We start from the raw sequence: 21,467 nt of genomic DNA on the forward strand, positions 1-21,467 counted from the left end.
CCAAGGAGCAAGTATCTTTTAATTAATCAATACAATAAAACAAAATCAAAATAAAAGAAATGGTTCTTCTGAAAGAATAGGTAAAATCATCACCATATGAACTTAATATAATATCATTCTTAGAAAATTTATGTAAATGGATGAGAAATTAATAAAAAGTGCTTAATAAAGTTGTCAAGCACAAAATAAATTCTAAAGCATTGATTGGTTTTTGTTGCTATTCACCAAAGATATGTATTTAAGAAATACAGTTCATTCCAACATCAAAGCTACTCAGAGTGACAATTAATTTAAAATATTAGGCCGTTATAAAAATTTTAAAATTTTATTGAAGGATAAAAATATTTATATATATATATAAAACAATGTCACACAATTCAATCTGGCTGTGAGGATCAAATTTTCTAAAAGGTGTCGATTCTTATGAAAGTAATTAATAGCCTAACACAGCTATAGTCAAAACTTTTGTAGGATGATTTTAGGGTGCCGAAGTGCAATTACAAAATTCAACTATAAAAGTCAACAGGGCTTCCCTGGTGGCTCAGTGGTAAAGAATCTGCCTGCCAGTGCAGGAGAAATGGATAAGTCCCTACTCCGGGAAGGTTTCTCATTATATGGAGCAACTAAACCCGTGTATTGAGCCTGTGCGCTGGAGCCCGGGAAACTGTAGGGACTGAGCCCACAGGCTGGAACCACTGAGGCCCATGTGCACCAGAGCCTGTGCTCTGCAACAAAAGCCGCCTCAGTGAGAAGGCTAGGCACCTTAACTAGAGAGCAGCCCCTACTTGCCACAACCTGAGACAAGCCTGGGAAGCAATAGCCAAAGACTCAGAACAGCCAAAGCAAATGAATGAAGAAAGAAATTTTTAAAAATATCAGCAGACAAGGGTAATTAAGTAGAAACTGAAAAGCACAACAATAGGAAACTCCTATCAGATTTTAAAATATATTAAAGCTATAATAATTCTAAAAGTATCAGCTTAAAAGAAGACGCTAATAAGAATTCAGTATATATAACCATAAAGTTTGTATTCCAACTCACTGGGAAGAACAAAAATGATTATTCGGTAAGTAGGGCTGAGATAGTAATTTTAAGCCCAAAATAAAGTAGAGAAAATAGCTTCACTCAAATTTTACACGAGAAAAAAGTTTTACACAGTTTAAAAAATAAGAGGGAAACAGACAATTATAAAAATCTTAAGAAAAAATTAGATGAATCTTTTTTTTTGGTCTGCTTGTTGTTTTTTTTTATTATTGTTTTTAATATAAATTTATTTATTTTAATTGGAGGCTAATTAGTTTACAATATTGTAGTGGTTTTGCCATACATTGACATGAATCTGCCATGGGTGTACACGTGTCCCAATCCTGAATCCCCCTCCTACCTCTCTCCCCATCCCCTCCCTCTGGGTCATCCCAGTGAACCAGCCCCGAGCACCCTGTCTCATGCATTGAACCTGGACTCGTGATTTGTTTCACATATGATAATTACATGTTTCAATGCCATTCTCCCAAGTCATCCCACCCTCGCCCTCTCTCATAGTGTCCAAAAGACTGTTCTATACATCTGGGTCTCTTATGACAGGAAACAGTGAAAGTCGCTCAGTTGTGTCTGACTCTTTGCAACACCATGAACTGTAGTCTACCAGGCTCCTCTATCCATGGAATTCTCCAGGCAAGATACTGGAATGGGTAGCCATTCCCTTCTACAGGGAATTTTCCTGACCCAGGGATAAAACCCCGGTCTCCTACACTGCAGGAGATTCTTTTCCATCTGAGCCACCAGGGAAGTCTTATATCATATAAGGATAGTAAAATACTATTGGAACTTGAAAAATTAAGAATAAACTTTAAAAATACATTAATTTCTGCACATTAAAAAATCTCTCAGACACCATGGCAAACTGGAAACTTGTCATAATAAATCTGACAAGTTATGCATAGCTTATTGCCATAGAAAAAGAAAATTTATATTAGTGTGAAAAATATTCACAGACTACTAATAAATGGTAAAAACCAAGCAAAACAAATAAAAATCACTGTTACAAGTAATTGAAGACATATAAATTGAAACACGGATATAATATTCTCTCCTGTCAACTTGCAAATACATATTTCTAAGTGACTGCAATTAGCATTGTTGATTACTCATGTAAACAGCATGTTAGTAGGAACTCTCATTCAAACTTGTGGGAGCATCAGGTGCTGAAATATTCCTAGAAAACAATCTGAGGATAGCTGTCAAAATTCTCCAACACATCTACATGATTCGACCTAGAAATTCTTCTAAGAATTTATTTGGCAGAGGTAATCAGAAATTTTAAAAAGATTTATGTGTAGATAATGTTATTTGGATTATGTTTTATGATAGCAAAATTAGAAACAATCTAAATGGCAAACAATAGAAAACTGGATGAGTAATAATCCAACCATTTGACAGAACATGATGATGCCATTGAAAGTAATGTTTTGTTAAAGAATATTAAATTATGCAGGCAAAAAGTTACAGGAGCTTGTTTGATGAATAATAACACATATTAATGTAATCTAACATGATGACAATGGCAAACAAATGTATAAATATATAGAAACCATGTGAATAGATCTATTAAAATTGTAATAATTGTGGTTATTTGTGGGAGTCAGAATTTTCATTTCCTTGTTGGTGCTTTTTCTGTTTCTAATTTTAATGCAAAAATGACTGTATGCTGTTCTACTATTAGAAAATAGAACAATAATCTATTATTCAAATAATCCAAAATTTCATATTAATTACTACAGATTCATATGGTTTAATACAGTTTTGCAGTTTTCCTAAATTTTCCATAGTAATAGTCGCTATCTTCTGCGTAGGCTGCCAAAACGAATACCACCAGTTCTGGAGGCTGCTAAGTTAAGACCAAGCTGTGGTTTAATTTGGTTTCTGGTGAGAGCTCTTCCTGGCTTAGAGACAGCTGCCTTCTTGTAGTGTTCTCATATGATGGGAGAAAAGAGAGAAATCTCTCTTTCTCTTCTTATAAACCCACACATTATTTCAGGTTAGGGCTCCACCCTTAAGGTCACATAACATTAATTACCTCTGCAAAGCCCTGTCTCCAAATACAGTCACATTGGAGGTTAGGATTTTAGCATAAGAACTGAAAGTGGGGGAAAGGGGGACCACAATTCAGTCCTAGCAGCTATTATTATGTATTTTTTTCCACTCCAAGGCAACCAAAGAGTACGATAACTGAGTTTCTACCTTGACTGGGAGAAGTGGGGAGCTGTCCTAGAAATATGTAGATAGGTCTCTGGAAGAGATTCCTGCAGCTTGAAAAAACCCTGATATTGCTGCTAAGTCACTTCACTTTTGTCCAGCTCTTTACAACAGATTGTAGCCCATGAGGCTCCTCTGACAATGGAATTCTTCAGGCAAGAATACTGGAGTAGGCTGCCATTTCCTTTTCCAAGGGATTTTCCCAACCCAGGGATCAAACCCGGGTCTCCTGTGTTGCAGGCAGAGTTTTTACTGCCTGTGCCACTCCGGAAGGCCCTGAAAAAAATCCTACATAAGGATAACTCTTCTATTTTCCCCTACTTTACCACTAAAATGTCACTGCTGCTGCTGCTGCTAGGTCACTTCAGTTGTGTCCGACTCTGTGCGACCCCATAGACAGCAGCCCACCAGGCTCCCCTTTCCCTGGGATTCTCCAGGCAAGAACACTGGAGTGGGTTGCCATTTCCTTCTCCAATGCATGAAAGTGAAAAGTGAAAGTGAAGTCGCTCAGTCGTGTCCGACTCTTAGTGACCCCATGGACTACAGCCCACCAGGCTCCTCTGTCCATGGGATTTTCCAGACAAGAGTACTGGAGTGAGGTGCCATTGCCTTCTCTAGTTTATAGAAATTGTTTCCTGTTTATAATTAGGTGGGTGCCCTCATGCTAAATTGCTAAATTCATGCTAAATTGCCTGTCATGTCCTACTGTTTGCAACTCTATGGACTGTAGCCTATCAGGCTCCTCTGTTCATGGGATTCTCCAGGCAAGAATACTGGAGTGGGTTGCCACGCCCTCCTACAGAGGATCTTCCTGACCCAGGGATCAAACCTGCATCTCACGTCTTCTGAACTGGCAGGCATGTTCTTTACCACTAGCACCACCTAGGAAGCCCATTATAATCAAGTGAATGAATGTTATTTAATAGAAACGTATACTAAATACAAATAGGAGTTAAATCTATAGCCGTTTCACTTGGTTTTCACAAAGATCTATTTTACACCAGCCTCAGTTAATGAGTTTACAAAAATCTTAAAAAAAAAAATAAATTTGGGAGGAAAAAAAGACATTTCAGTACAATTAGGTTCTAAAATGTCCAGTTAACTTTTGACCTTTAATGATGTTCTTAATTCTCAGCTTTTCAAATATATGTAAATTTACTCAAGTTCCTCCTTTAAAGTGGGTAATATAAATTATATGTTTAAATTCTACAATAACAAAAGCTCATAATAAACGAGCGATGCTCTTTACATAATTCTTCACCTATTTTGTGAGTTCTCATAGACCCGGTACTCTCAGGGTGGTGCACATGGGCACCACAGAACTATTTCATACTCCCTGAGGACATGAGGTACTGCCCTCTACAAATTAAAAAAAAAATCTGTTTCTCATTCATTCAGCTTCCACTCATGCATTCAGAACTCTGCTTGGCTGTGAGAGAGCACATTGGTTTTGAAATTCTGTGGAATCAGAAAGATATTGCAGGGATGGGAGAAGACAGATGCTACAGGGCCATAGAAGGAAGGCTTGGACAGGCATAAATCAGAGAAATATGATGGCCCTGAAGAAAGAGCCACTAACCCTGTGGGGCAGGGGACCCACTGATGACAAATGACCCTGCAACAGCTGGAGATGAGAGATGCTCCAGCCACGTTCAAAGACTGGGTAGGAAGCATGTGGTTAACTCATCCAGAATAGCCACAGCAGTGAAAGAAGTTGAGGGGAAAACCTGCATTAATGGGATTCAAACACCATCTGGGGGTTTCGTTGTAGAAAGTAGAGGGAAGCACTCTGAAAAGCATTCTGTTCCTCATTCTTCGGGTGAAAGTACCAGCCACTGAAACTCTGAGCTTCTCTGGAATTGGCATTGTTAGCCAGATTCACCCAGTAAAATCTGAACCCTACTCTTCCTGTAGTTTCACACCCACAGTCCATTTTCCTGGAGTATTCTTTACAGGCTGATGGCCTGAAAAGATGCTTTTCTAATTGATCACGAAGAATCGCAAACAGATCCCTAAAAACAAAAACAGAATGGAAAAGGAAAGAAAAGAGACTAGAAAGAACATTTTTTAACAAAATGAAAGAAGAAATAATATGCAGAAAGCTTTCTAGACATTGCCTAAGTATCCTTCTATATACCAAGGCCATATTAATCTCCTCCAAACATTGGCTTTACTATGCCATTGCCTGATTCAGAGACAACTAGTGGTTCATGTCTGGGGTAGTGTAATGTCTTAGTCTGGGGTCGTGTAATGGACTGAATTGTGTCCTCCCCCAAACTCATAGGTTAAGAGACATTAGAGTGCGCTCTCTCTCTCTCCACGTAAGCACAGAGGAAAGGTTGTGTGAGCACACAGTGGTGAGAAGTCAGCAATCTGCCACCCAGAAAGAGAGTCCATATCAGAAACCAACCCTGATGGCACCTTGATCTTGGAATTTCCAGCTTCCAGAGTGTGAGAAATACATTTCTGTTGTCTGGGCCACCCAGTCTGTGGTTTTTTGTTATAGCAGCCCACGGAGAATATACAGAGAGTATATGGTGTCCACCATACATGCTTTTAAACAATTTCTCCAGTTGTCTGTATCTCTCCCTATTTCTTAGTTCAAGTACCATCTATTAATATGTATTTGGTTTATGAATCTAACACCCATACCTCTGTGTGTGCTGCTCCTCATCCTTACTCTGCCTAAATGTTGACTCTTCCCCATTGATCAAATTTCATCAGAGGTCCTGATCAAGTCCACTGTGGAGCTTTCTCCTTCACCCCAGGTGGGCACAATGTTCCCTCCTCTGAACTACTGTTGAACTTCCTGCATGGACTACTGATCTGACCTTCATCACATGCTGTTAGCACTTCTCTAAAAGGAGGGGCAGCTCCCTTAGCAAATGCATTCTTCTTACAATCTGGGTTCAGCATAACAAAATACGGAACACATAGAAAAACACATAATAAAGAAAGACCGTCTCTATTAGATCACCAATAATAAGACCATCCAATACACACTTCCAAAAATAAAATCCATTCAGTCTTTTTCTTTAATGTGTGTGCATACATGTTTATAGAATTCAACTCTATATGCTCTATGTTATGCTTCTTTCATTTAGTATATCTTCAACATCTTTATTGTCATTATTCTTTCTAAAGTTGATTTTATTTATAATATCCCATTCTACATACTATAATTCATTGAACCAACTCCCTATTTGTGAGATTATTTCTAATCTTTCTATGCTGTAAATAACCTATGATAAATACTATTATCAAATAACCTTTGCATAAATTCAAGAAAATATCCTTGGGATAGGATTCTATAATAGAAGTGCATTTTCATATGATTTGTATAGCCACATGGTCCTGCAGAAAGTTGCACTCCTATTAACATGAGAGTGCCCATTTCTTTATAAACCTAAGTAAAGCTTGATGTATTTTCAAATGTTTTGCCAATTGTAAATATGAATGCAATGAGAACAAGGCTCATGCGCTATTTTATGTCTCCTATTGCTACCACTACTATTGAGGTTAACCTGTCAATTATACTACACTATAAACTTTTCAAACTCTTTTCATACACATAAATTAGAGTAATACTTTACAGCATCTAGCACAGTGCCCTTTATGTACAAAGCTCATAAAATAATTGTATGATCATGGAATAATATGTATGGAGTGCCTTTTACATGCTACATGAGAGTTACATAGATCCAAAAGTCATTCCTCCACTAGGTGTATGTAATATTTTTAAAAGTTACTGTAAGTTTTTGCTCTCCTGAGTTTTAAAGTCTATCTTTAATCCTATTGTCTCTGCTCTACTCTTTATTTATTAATCATTTCATATTCCCTCACTAACATATGAGTTCTTGTTGCAATGGTTAGGTACAATTTAATCAACTGTGATTTTCTGAGAAATGCTTCAGCTTTTTTACAGAAATGGTTCTAGGATATTCTCTCCTAAAAAAGCTCTCATTCATTTTTAAAAAATCACTTTCTTTTTCTTCATGTGTATAAAGTCCCTTTGCTTATATGCCTAGTTTTGAATGTATTGTCTGCATTTTTCTCTTTCTCAAGCACAGCAAATCTGTTGTCAACTTCTGAGATGTAATTGCTTTCACAGTTGTTATTCAAAGTCCTTGTCAAAGTAGAGTGGTCTCCATCACACTTTGAAATCACCAACCGTGAGGGGCACAGCCCTTCTGCAGTGCCCCTGATACTCTAGGTGCCCCCAGCAGCCTCCATGAACTCCTCCAGGCTCATCTGTTGCACTGTCTTGCCTTTTCCTCCATCCTCCACCATTATCTCATCCTTATGTGACTTCCTCTTGTCCCAGAAAAAGTTATCAAAACATTTCACAAAATAATAAGAACATTTTTACAATGTAAGATATCACTACAACAAATAAGAATTTTTGAAATTCTACCAAAATCCATTTCCTAGGTACCTAAAGTTTTTATTTAAAGATGAAGACAAATATCAAATTTTAGAATTGTATCCTGATATTGCAAACAATAAATGAACTGTGACTCATCTTTTCCTTAGTCAGTCTTTTAATTTTGGAAAGTGGAAAGTCTGCCATAATTCTCAGACTCTGGGCATCAAGAATATGACAGGTTTCCTCTAGTGAATACTGTGGTTTTCCCCACAGAGAACATATCTAGAGGATAACCATGCTTTTGTGAACCAGTCTTAAAATGGAAGAGGAAAACTATTTTAAATTATTTTCAAGTTTAGATTTTACTCTTTGACTGCTGTGGGTTTAACCGTTATTGTTCTCTGCCAGCCAAGAATCATATTCTGGTGTACACATTATGTCACGCAGAGTTGTACTCCAGATTTTCACACACTTGAATTCATTCAATCATCATCTCAACCCTGTGAGGAAAGTATTACTCTCCCATTTTATAGATGAGAAAATGAGGTTTAGAGAGGTAAAATAATTTGCCTGATCTAACAATCTAGAAATGCCACAGTTGGAATGTGAACCTAGCCTTGTGAAACATTCTCCTTTCACACTAAATTTACCTCTGAAATAGTTTTGCCCCAGGCATAAGTGCCATCTTCAAGTCTGCCTCCATTTAGGTAAATCCATACTCGTTTTGCATTGGGCTGTTTATACAGGTTGCTCTGCTTGAATGCTGTACATTTAGGTGCAATGAGAAAATTTCTCTTGGATTGCAGTTCTTGGACTTCAGAAAGGTGTGCCTGTTAAGAAAAGTAGAGTGCCATGGTTAGAGAACTGTCTGTTTTGTGTGTGTGTGTTGTGTGTGTGTGTGTGTTGTGTGTGTGTTGTGTGTGTGTGTGTGTGTGTGTATGAAGGATATGATGAAAGACAGGAATATCTTATCATTGTACATTATGTTGGAAAAATTTAGGAACTACATTACCATCTCCTATCACTGATTTTTCTGTAATTCCCCTTGCTTCAGTGAATCACTATAGGCAATAATAGCCATTAGAGTAGTACAATAAGGCACTTATTTTGGCAAAGTACTTAACTTTCATTTATAATTTGGAGAAATGAATAGAGATGTGTTTTTGGATTTGTGCATGGTGTTTCTCCTACTGAGTGATTTCTCTGTACCTAACAAATGAGTTTTTTATTAGAATCACAACATCATTTCCTTTAACCAAGAAACGCTTAAGGGAATGTACATGACTGTTGTTTAAATCTTTACTCTCTCTTTTAAAATACAGCAACCACCCTTATACTCTGCCAGATCCCTGCCAGGCAGCTTTTTATCCTACTTCAAGCATGTCCTAGTTCAATGCTTTGCATTCATTCCCTGGTCAGTGATTTATCCTTCTTAGCTTGGCAAGAAGTCATATTTCTAGCAATGTCAATTTCTTTTTTTTTTCTAGTAACCTTGACTTGGGCACACGCCTAAGATTTAGATTGAACACATTTCACGATTTGAGAAACCCTATTAAATAAGAACACATCATTTTGATGAAAAACTTCACAAAGCAAAAAGTTTTTCCCAGTCTCTATCCCCAACCCTCTCTCAACAGCTGACCTTTCTTGTCTTGACTTTTTTATTTCTGGCAATCCTGACTGATTAATCAATTGGACTCAAACTGCTTTTTTAAATTCCTCACTTCTGAATGTCTCCATTGCAATTAGTATTTTGCTCCTTCCTCTTTTTACAGATTGAGGCATACCCTTAGGAGTGATGAGCAATGAAGCCATAAGGCTCAACTTGACTACACTTATTATAATTACCTTTGTACATATCCACTGGGCCTTTTTCTCTTCTTTGCTAAGGTCATAATTTCTGGTCTCCATTCAAACAAAACAGACTTTCCTAGGAGCTGGCTGTCTCTCAGATAGCTACTCTCCAAATGCCAACTCAATGCTTGGCATATGCTTATGTGGTCATAACTGACCAGATGCTAAGAATAAATTAATAGCATAATGTAAAAAAATTTAATACTGTAGTTTTAAAAGCTTATAAAAGAGGCTGAGCCTTTAATGTCTGGAGTCCTAAACAGCATACCTCTGTATGTCTTATGAGGTCCAGGAGTTTAATTTCCTCTTGAGTCTGCTCAGTCCAGCCTCCTTCCACTACCACCAGCTGCACAGGGCTTTTGTTGGGAACCATGGTGGCTGGCTGACATGCTGCTACCCGCCGCCCTGGGGAAAGAAGTCACTAGAAATGTTGTTTCTGATGATAGGCGTTCAGATTTCAAATAAATTGGTTTGGCTTTCTATGCATAAATCATTCCACTTGGGAGCAGAGGCTAAAATACTAAATATATCATAAAAGCGAAGATGCCTAAGGTAATAAGATCTAACAATGGCTCTTCATATGGGAGCTGGAGGCTTTAAATAGCCAGGATATGCATACTCACTGTACAGATAGAAAAGAAAGATAACATGCTGACTTCCACACTGGCCCCAGCCTCTCATCCACGATATGGTTCAGTGGTAATTTAGTCAAATAGAATCCATGACCTATATAGCCCATCATCTCTTCCAGTCATGGAACATATGTTTTGTTCTCTTCACTAATAATAAGCCTTTCCCCCACAATTAGCTTAGCAGCCTGGGGATTAAGTATTTCTAAAATAATATTAACCCAAGAGACAGGAGGCCTTTTTTTTTCCTATCTAATAATACCCTGCGAGCACGATTAGTTTCTGACACCTCTGCTGTGTCCTTTGCGCTCTTAAGAAGCTGTAATAAGAGAAAATATTTATTAGAGTACTGTATTCTAAAGAATCACAGGCATAAGTTAATAAGTGTGGTGATTTGTATTTATATATTCTTTCAGCTAGATGACTTTAAATCATTATAAAAGAGGTTTAAAGGTCACACTTATTAAATTGTTTCCTTTTTCTGGGTTGAAGATATACTCAGCACTGAGTCTCAGACTCAGAGAAGTTGATCTCCCAACTTAAGGTACAAATAATGTTTTCTCTGGTATATCCCTTCTAGAAATTGATGTTGAACACCAGCTATGAGTCAGGCATTGTGCTAGATGGTGCCAATCCAAACATTTAGGAGACCAAGCCCTTGCCTCAAAGGCTTACACTCTGGAAAGGAAGCCAAATGTCAAGGAAATGATTACACCAATAATTGATTGTAAGTGTGTTGCACCCCTGAAGTACAGGGTGTGTAAAAAATCATGTAACAGGCCTTTCTGACCTAGTCTGCTGTGTCAGAGAAGGCTTCTTTGAGAAAGTAACACTTAGATGGATAAAATAATAGAAATACTGAAATGAAGTCGAGTCCTAATTTTGTTGCCAGGGGACTCTTAAAATGCAGGTTTTCATACCCTGACTATGAACACAGCCCACTGGAAATAACTCAATATTTGTAGAGGATAAAGCATTGGTGCTTTTATAGCTCAAGTTTGTGAAAATATATCCAGCAATAAAAATAGGTGGCAGCAATGACTTTTCAGGGAAATCAGAACTCTATGTACCTTATTATCATTCATATGCAATTTATGGATGTGAAGAAAACATAATTGAATCAACAGCCAATGAATAACAGTGACAATGCCATTAGCCAGCATGCTTTGGAGGAGAACATAGTGGCACCAGAAAAATACATAACACACATTTATGTTAAATATAGTTTTTAGCTGACTCTATTCATAATGTGCTGGTAGCATTAATTTAGGACAGATAAATTCTTATGGATAATATCTCAATAAATATTTTATTTGTAATGCATTTTGAACACTAAAATTTTGCTTAACTAAAGGCAGTTCTCTGATAGCTTATCATTTACACTGTTGAGAGCCAGGATTTGAACAAGAAACAGCAAAAAACATTATGCATTATTTGGTATTTGCCAACTTGTTTCTAATGATCTTAGGAAAATGAAAGGACTTGATGGTATCTTTAGCCAGCATGTTTTGGAGATGTACAATGTTTTAAAAGGACATAATGTCATCACAAAAGGTGTGGGTTTGGGGAAAGGTTTTCACAGCCAACTATTATTTATGTAGGTAAGAATAATAAATAGAAACCCCAAAAATGCACTGAACAAATTGTTTTTTTATTTTTGTTTTATTTTCCATATTTTCTGTTTTATTTACATGAGATTGGGTGGGGGGAATCATGTGTGTGTGCTGTGTGCTAAGTCACTTCAGTCATGTCTGACTCTTTGTGATCCCATGGGATCACAGACTCCTTTGTCCACCAGACTCCTTTGTCCATGGGATTCTCCAGGCAAGAATGCTGGAGTGGGGGAAATCAAATCTAACTATTAGAGCACATGAGTACTTTGCTGTTCTTTCTGACTCTAAGTCTCACCTGAATAGCTCTCTTCGGGCCTCTTCTTTATTGGGGGGGCCCATTCTGGTTCAGCACCATACATGCCTAGAAGGATTAGCCCACCTCACTTGGGATTTCAGTTGGCAGTCCCATTTAGCTCTCACACTAAATACAATGTTCCAGCATTGCCTTTATATGTAACAAACGTGATATTTTGGCCTGATCTCCCAGCCCTCAGTTTTGTTTATCAGTTTCTAAGACCCTAAGTGGGAAAATGGACAGCCTTCTCAATATTTATTGAATATTTATTCTGCGCTAAGCATGTATAAATATTTGACATCTATAACTTAATCATAAAAGTTGTACAAAGTTATTACTAGTATTTGATTAATATTAGCAAAGATAAAGCTTACAAATGAAATGTAAAATCAGCTTAGTACAGTACATGCTCAGTGAACATTCGCCGCATTTGCCAATGGCTAAAATAGTAAGATATAACCAATTTCATCACTATTCATATCTTCCAAACCTCCTCTTTCATCCAATACTCAAGAAGCTCACAATCCAACAGGGACTGCAGGTAACTGAATTTAAACTTGTTCTTATTTATTTTCATAATCCCAACAATTATTAATAGAAAAGACCATCCTCTGAATAGGTATTTTAATAAAACCTATTCTGAATTTACATTTAATAGCAGAAAATGTGACAGACAAGATTTATCTAAGAGAAACTACATTAATGGATTTCCCCATAATGGAAACCATCTGACCGAATAGACTGTTTTCAACAGTGATATTGTAGATGATGCCAACTGAATTTTAAAATGTCTTTTTAATGCTGAATTATAATAAAAGTTAAAGACATAATATAAAATCAGAATTCAATAAAAGCAGCTCTGCCAGGTACTATTTTTAACGTTACTTTCTATTGATTTAATTGGATAAAAATTTAAATAGAGCTTAGAAAACTCTTTGGGGTAAGTGGTTGAAATTCCGGTTATTCTTTAATTAAATAATCCCACAAATACTCAGAGGACAAATAAGAAGGGTATAGAATAATTTAGAATGTAACATAGGAGAAACAGTAATATGATCCCGTATGTAATAAAATGATAAGGGCTATCAGATGGGAGGTTCAAGATATGATAAACCATACTATTCCTAACCTAGAATGTTAGGAAAGTAAGGGGAAAAGTAAATTATGAGAAGCAATCCAAAAGAGCAGGAGAGAGAACTAAATTGTGTCAAAAGGAAACTAAACTGTATCAAAAGTTCAGAGTTAAGAAAGCATATAAGTCTGCTGCTGCTGCTAAACCGCTTCAGTCATGTCTGACTCTGTGCGACCCCATAGACAGCAGCCCACCAGGCTCCCCTGTCCCTAGAACTCTCCAGGCAAGAATACTGGAGTGGGTTGCCATTTCCTTCTCCAATGCTTGAAAGTGAAAAGTGAAAGTGAAGTCACTCACTAGTGTCTGACTCTTTGTGACCCCATGGACTGCAGCCTACCAGGCTCCTCGGTCCATGGGATTCTCCAGGCAAGAATACTGGAGTGGGGTGCCATTGCCTTCTCCACCTATAAGTCTGGGGGACTGAAAAAAAAAAAAAACTCCACATGGGTGGAATGGAATGAATAAGGGGATGAAGAAGTTTCCAGAGAACCAGATCGTGAAGGACAATATTAAGGGCTTTCACTTTTGCCATAAAGATAATGAGGTACTTTGAAGGGTTTTATGCCTGGAGTAGCGTAACTCCTTTGCCTTTCTGCATTATCACTCCAGGTCCAGAATGTCACCTTTATGCATAGGATGGATACTACTATCAAGATGGGAGGCAGGGAGACCAGTTAGAAAGCTGGTGCAGTAACCTAAGGAATAGGCAATAATAGCTTGAACTTGGATAATGGTAGTAGGAATTAAGGCCAGTAGAACTCATTTGAAAATAACATATTCAAAACAATAAGACTTAAGGATATTTGCTTAAAGATAGTAAGAGAGGGAGATGCCAAGGATGACTCCCAGGTCCTTGGGCTGGAATACCTCAGTGGGTTGTGGCAATGTATACAGAAGAAATAAAGGAGGCATTGGTGTGATATATAATATGATATGAAATAAAACAGTGATATGATGACTTCCCAGGTGCTTCAGTGGTAAATAATCCACCTGCCAATGCAGAAGATGCAGGTTCAATCCCTGGGTCAGGAAGATTCGTGGGAGAAGGAAATGGCAAGCCACTCAAGTATTCTTGTCGGGAAAATCCCATGGACAGAGGAGGCTGGCAGGTTACAGTCATAGGGTCACAAAAGAGTTGGACACAAGTTAATGACTACTCACAACAACAACACGGTCATCACATAGGGATATGACAACTTCAGTTATCATAGACATGTCCATGGTACCTTCAAATGAAGATATCCAGAAGTTGGAGTGGTAGAGGTTAGCAGTAGAAATAGATGCTTCTCAATTAGATGCAACAATTCTTTTGGTAAAAACTGAAAAACAGCCATTTCAACCCAGAGTGCACTTAGAACGAACTGTCTTATTTATTGAAGTGAGGTTCACATGTTTCTGACACCAGACAGTACAAACACTCAGGAGCTGAAATCCTGCTATGGCAATTACAGAGCCTGAAAGGGAGTCCTTCTCAGACTAAGTCCAGAATTGCACTTTCATCCTCAAAGAATCATTTAGTGTCTCAAGTACTGGGAACAATATAAGATCAGAAACTTCAGATTCTGTGACAAAAAGAATGAAAGAAGAAGACTAATAGTGTCAATTTATCACTTTGTCTCTGAATAACATATCTTACGTTGCATAAGAGAGAGCCCTTCTGAGATAAAGACACTAATCTTTGAAGAACTTAGATTCAGTCCTTATTCAGATTAATTTAGCAAAACTTCTTCCCAAGAAATACTCAAGAAATAACAGAAAGCTTTATTAATGACTAATTCCAAAGTCCACAAAATGTCAGTTCAGGAATTGTTTCAAAATCAATAAGCTGGTTACAGGATCCACACATCCTCCAAATTTTAAAAATGCATCTATATAAATCATGTGATATTCATATTAATATAAAATTTACAAGTATAAAAGTCAGTACTGACAAGATATATTATTAAGTTTTAGACTCGCTCAAGTGATTTTTGTAATATAAAATATTCAGTTAAACATCTGGTATCTAATGGTAGAAAAAAAACTACCAGAAAATTGAGACTACACTTGAACATGGTGATACTTGATGTAGTTCTTACTGACCTTTTAACTGTCTCATTTTGTGTTTCATGACATCTAGATCAGCCAAAATTTTGTCCTTTTTAAGCCAGTTCTGTTTTTCTATTTTTTCTGCTTTCTTCAAAGCTAGAATAATAAAAATACATGATGTTTTATCTTGCATTCTTTTTATCAACAATAATTTATCTTGCAAGCCAATAATTTATAAAAAGAAGTTTCTGCTTCAAGAAATAGATTCAATTAGAAATAAGTAATTAAAAGGTAAGGGTCATTAAAAGAAACCTCATTTGAAAGATGACAGAGCTTAAGGCATTTTTTTATGGAATGCAGGGGGAAAAGAAGAACAGTGCTGTTTTATTATATAGATTTACCATATGCAATAGCCATATTTCATTTTCTACTTCCACAAACTATTTGGAAGTGATGAAAGCCTGGCTTGGAACCATTCATTTTTTAAACATCCACCTACTGCCTAAAGGGTGCAATTCTTAAAAATGAAAACGTGCAGACAGGTCGTCTTCAGTGTGAATTAAACTCATTTGTTATTTTCTAACGTATACCATTATTCTCAGTCTTATAGACCAAGAATCTCTTTATCAACGAAATCAGACATTTTCTATGCAGAATACTCCATTCCAGTAAGAAAAAAATAGGCGATTGTGCAAATATAAGAGTACAGCTATCCTTGTGCACATGTTAATTGATGAACCGCCTGTTCTTTGCATAGATGCGATGTTATTAGGTTGACATTGTACACATTTAATTCGTTTTCTTATGGTGACAAAAAATTTCTCTCTCCCTTCATGCACTTGCTTGAAAGAAAGCAAAAACAAAACACTGACCATTTGGAGACAGAAATGGTTCACCACAAGATACCCAGATGGCAATAGGATTTCTGAGGATGAGGGTGAGCAAAGATGGATCTATATCATCCAAACTATCAGATGTCACAGACTTTGGAGATGATTTGGTTTTCACTTTCATTCTTGAGTTTCCTGGGAAACAAATGACACATTTATCGTTGTTCAATGAATAATGAATAAATTTGCTTGCTGAATCATTTTTTTCAAAATATTTCATTCTTCATTAATGACTTGATTTAAGCAGGTAAACACCAAAACCAGATGCAAATACATAAATTTTGATCAGAAACTTCAATGCAAGTAAATAATTTAAGCTAATTTTATTGTAAATACACATTTTAATTCCTTTCTTACACTGTATCTAGTTATGAAAAAATAAGAGATAGCTAACCCAAATATCTACTCTGAAGTAGGGTAAAAAGATAAAAAAGCAAGGAAAGGGAGAAAGGAGTATAGGAATTGACCGAAGCCAAAGATAAGGGGCTTCAGAGAATTCATCAATTAAACGATTAATAGTACCTATCTCATTCTTTTGTTGGGAAGATTTAAAAAAGGGAAGTGCTTAGAAAATATTAGTCTATTTAATTAGTTTATTTAATTGTGCAAGCATCCAAAAATTCTAGATAATATTTTTATTATCACCATGATACTAGACATGAATACCACATTGTTTTTCTTTGCTTGAGATAAAGCACTATTTGGGCTCTGAGCATCCTTGTGGCTAAAGCAAAGAGGAGAACACCATTTCAAGATATGAATGGCTGACAGAAAGAGATGAATTCCTGAAAATACACTTTTCCAGGTCCTGAGATCTGAGAGAAACACTTCAGGATCTTCATAAAGGGGTTATTTGTCATTCAGCTAATAGTATCCTTCTATACACATTAACACAAGCCGAGAATTTACTATGTACTGGGCATTTCACTAAGACCTCTACCTACATTATTTCATACAATTCTAAAAATGATACTCTGAGGTAGGTTCATTTCTCTTCTGCACAATAACTGAGACTTCATCACATAGCCAGGTGGGGACAGAATCAGAATTAGAAGCCAGGCCATCTACCTCCAGAGCCGGTGTCCTTAACCATCACCTTTATATTAATAGTAAGCCTGATCTGAGTTTTTGATTGATGTCTGTTTCTTTTAACTTCCTCAATGCAAACTAATGGCATAACTCCAAGTCGTGATTCAGTACAGGAGACGGCCAGCTAATCTAATGCACCTGAATGATTCAAGGATAACCTTTAGAATATGAGGGGAAGGGATGGTCATACCCTTTTGGTTGACCTGCTCAAAATCACATTACTTCCAACCAGGTTTTAAATAAGAATTTGAAAGAAGAATGTTCAAAATTGTAAATCTTCCAGAACCTGGAGATCAGATGTTCCATGTGCCAAATAAAGGCAGAACTATATACTTTAGTGATCAGCTAGGCATTAAATGTTCACAGTTATTTCTTTAAAACGCATTAGAAAACAAAACAAATAACATCATTATAAAATCATTAGAAAAAAATATTGGTCTCTGCCTCCAGAGACCTCCAGTGCCTCCTGGCACTGAACTCCCCAAATTCTTGCATTTTCCTAAGTGGTAGAGAGCACTAGTGTCAGCTTTTGTTCTAATTACTGACATAGAGCTCCAAACTTCTCTGGAGTTTCCCGGATGCTAGCAGTTTCTTTGGTTCTAATGAGATGAGTCCTGGTGGACTCCGGATGGGGGCTGGTCACCAGAAAGTCCAAGCCATGCTTAGAAACTTGGAAGTGTCAACCCTATTCCCTGTTCTTCAGATAGGGACAGGAAATGGAGTTAATGATGAATCATGCCTACATGGCTCATCATTAGTTCCACTTCTAGTCCCTCTCAGAAGTCTCCATGAAAAACCCCAAAGTACAGGGTGCAGACAGCTTCTGGTTTGGTGAGCTCATGGAGGTGCGTGGTGAGTGGAGTGTCAGAGAGAACACAGAGTCTTCCTTACCCTATGCTTCTCTTTCATCTGGATGTTTTATCTGTACCCTTTATCATATCCTTATAAAATAAATGGACAAACAGTAAGTAAACGGTTTTCTTGAATTCTGTGAGCTGCTCTAGCAAATTAAGTGAACCCGAGGAGGGTGTCATGGGAACTTCCAATTTATTGTCAATCAGTCAGAAGCACAGGTCTGGACATCTGAAATGGGTGTGCAGAGAGCAGTGTTGTAAGACTGCACCCTTAACCTGTGAGATCTGACCTTATCTCCAGGTAGATAGTGTCAGAATCGAGTTAAATTGTAGGACATGCTGCTAGTGTTTCACAGTTGGTCGGTGTGGGGGAAAAATTCCACATGTCTTATGTCTGATGAATGTGATAGTAGTATGAGAATAAAGAAGAGACGCATAGGCAGAAGAGCGGGTTTTCCTTCCTTAATCCCACACATAATAATGATAACTAACATCATTAAATTGGTAGAGCATCAATCAAGCATTGATCTAAATGATGTATATTCATATGTATATGTATTCATAATCATATATACTCTTGGGAATATACATTCATATTTATGAGCACTGAATGAGTATATATATATATATTCACATGTCTATTAGTGTTCTCATTTTACAATGAGAGGACTGAGGGACAGAGAGTACCCATGATCATTCAGCTAGCAAGTGATAGGTAGGAGCGGAACCTTGACAGTCTTAGGTCCAAAACCCATATTCTTAACCTTGAAGCCATGTCTCTCAGTAAACTGCTGAATCACTGCTAGCAAGACTCTTGTTCATGTAGCAATTATTGTTGGGGATACAGGCCCTGCCTTCAAGTTGTACACAGTCTAACGAGACGCACAAAGACGTAAACAGATAAGTATAACACATTGGTCTAGGAGCTGCACTACGGAGACATTTGCTGGTGCTTCTGGGAGTTTCTAGGAGCAGTGGAGATGGGCAGAGGCAGGCTAGAGGAGTCAGAGAACAGCAGGTGTAGAGAGGATACTTTCTCTTCTAATCGTGGGAAGAGATTTGCTCTGATCTAATCCAGCTTTCTTAAGTGGTGTTCCGCTGGTTTTGATTCTGAATTTAAGAACCGAACCACTTAACGGCAGATTCACGTTGTTGTATGGCAGAAACCAGTATGACAGTGTAAAGCAATTATCCTCCAATTAAAAATAAATTTTTTAAAAAGGTATAAAATTAAAAAAAGAAAAACAGAACCTGCTCATGTTGCACAAAGTAGCCAAACTGTCAAACGTATTTTATAAACACCAGGAAATTTGTTTATTGTCTTGATTCTGAAACCAAATTTGCATTAAAAAATTTTGTTCTTAGTATTCTGCAAGGTAAAAATGATATGAGAATTTCGTAAAAGAGCAGCTTCCTGTGATTTTTTCAGTTCTCAAAGGACTGACTGAATGAAAGACGTACATATAACTCTCATATGACCAACATAAGTAGAATCAGCTAAATCCTGTAGCATGTAACCAACCTTTCACACTTTTAACAGGTATCTCTTTGGTTCCAACAGGGTCTGCCTCTTCCTTTGGTTCCTCAGAATCTCTCTGAATAAAAGATTCATCCATAGCCCATAAAACCAGATTGCGCAAGGAACTTATGGTGGTTCCATCTTTGGTATATATTTTGGAGGCTGCTCTGGCCAGACCAAGTTGTTCTGTACATTCTGTAAGCAGCTAAAAACACAGACTATAAGGAACTGAGAGGAAACAGTGGTAGAACTGGGGATAATCAGGCAGAGTGCATTATTTTTAGAATTCTGAGAAAATTCTTTAATTTGAGAAAATAGAAAGCAATAACTACCAACTTGATCTTTGATTAGAGATGATTTTTGATATTAGATTGTCCTATGTAATTTCACAAATTAGTCCAGTCCAGCTGTGAAAATTCTTAGCTCCAAAAATTGAACGCAGCAGCTGATGTGTGTTAATACATTTTATCATCAGAAGTATTTATTTCCTAAGAAATGTTAACCTAGAAATTGACTTTCAACCATGTTGCTTTATAGTGAATAAAATTATTCCAACACTTCAGATGAGCTGCTTTAAAATAAATGAGTCCTTGACTTTCAAACCAAGAACTGACATATTATTAACTTCCATTTGGCAGATGGGAAATTGGGCTGAAAGGTTAACATTTTTCCCCAAGACCACAAAAGCTAGGGTCCCAGGGTGGATTTTGGAGCTGGTGACTTTTGTCCTTTGCCTAGACCATTGAGCAACAATATTTTCATTTAAAAAATCTCTTCAGACTCAATCAAAGGGGTGAGTGAATAATTGTGTGTGTGTGTGTGTTTGTGTGTGTGTGTATGTGTTAATACTTGCAAAGAAATCTCCAGGGTAACTCCCCATCATATTTAAGATTGCATATAAAATACATTGATAAAGGTATTGGCCAGAACCTACAGACATAAGACCATTACCAAGCAACTGAAGGACAAAGCTGGGTTTGGACCCCAGGAATGCTCCATCCTCCCAGGACCACAGGGACCAGCGTCTAAGACAGAAGCCACATATTCCCTCCTAGCACAACTCCTGCTTCTCCAATCTGAAAATAACCCTGTCACCAAGCAAGTGCTCAGCTTCTCCAGATGATAAATGAGGTGGGATCTCAAAATATTCAGATGACGTACAACTTGAAGTGGGAAAGGAAAGGAAGGAAGAAAAGGCTTTCTGTCTGTCACAAGAGTGAAGAAATTCTGGTAGCTTTGCCTTCCCCTTGCCTTTTTTTTTTTTTTTTTTTTTTACCCTTCTTTGCTCTGGAGCCAATCTGAAAACTGTATTCTGCTTTCTCATTTTTCTAAGTCTATAGCCAAAGAAATACAATCAAAAAGAACATCTTTAAGAAAACAGAGATCTTGATCTCATCAGCTTAAATGGGTAAAACTGGTCTAGGATATTTGTCACTCAATCCCGCTGCTTTTTTTTTCTTGTCAGAAGAATCACCATTATCATTGCCTCTAAGGATGCGAGAAACATTTAAGTGATAGCCACTTACCATGGGGAATGTTCCAGCCACAATTAACTTTCCATTTCGATATCCATCTCCATTTTTGTATGCAATTATTTTCACTGCCTTCTGGTTCGTAACTGCCACGCCACAATGAGATACAACTTGCGTGCAGGTCTTCATCCGTAAAGATAATAGATGCTCTTCATAATAACTCAAAGTGTTTTCAGCCTCACGAGAAGATAAATCAGTCTGATTTTTTTTAAAGAAAAACAACATAGATTGACTCAAACTTTTTTCCTTTTTAGTGTTATGTTGTTATACTTCAGCCTTTTAATTTGTGTTTGTACATGTATGCGGCATCTAAATTTTGAAATGTTTACTTCATATGATCATATATCATATAGGTATTTGATGCTGTAGTCAGAAGGATATTAGGTCCAAACTCCTTGGTTCTCCTCCCA

The 21,467-nt window shown here is 37.2% G+C and overlaps 1 protein-coding gene across 2 annotated transcripts in view; it reads right to left on the reverse strand.

The window, feature by feature from the left end:
• The window catches only part of DCDC1 (doublecortin domain containing 1), a 476,813-nt gene that overhangs the window by 23,428 nt on the left and 431,918 nt on the right, over positions 1-21,467 (reverse strand). For both annotated transcript variants that reach the window (XM_060400033.1, XM_042233308.2), the window contains exons 31-36: positions 21,052-21,255; positions 19,529-19,730; positions 16,046-16,198; positions 15,228-15,329; positions 9,745-9,881; positions 8,273-8,452 (exon numbers count right to left, since the gene is read on the reverse strand). In XM_060400033.1, coding sequence (XP_060256016.1) covers positions 8,273-8,452; positions 9,745-9,881; positions 15,228-15,329; positions 16,046-16,198; positions 19,529-19,730; positions 21,052-21,255 — 978 coding nt within the window. The remainder of the gene's footprint in view (positions 1-8,272; positions 8,453-9,744; positions 9,882-15,227; positions 15,330-16,045; positions 16,199-19,528; positions 19,731-21,051; positions 21,256-21,467) is intronic.

Source organism: Ovis aries, chromosome 15 (genome assembly GCF_016772045.2).
Source record: "Ovis aries strain OAR_USU_Benz2616 breed Rambouillet chromosome 15, ARS-UI_Ramb_v3.0, whole genome shotgun sequence".
NCBI classification, from domain to species: domain Eukaryota; kingdom Metazoa; phylum Chordata; class Mammalia; order Artiodactyla; family Bovidae; genus Ovis; species Ovis aries.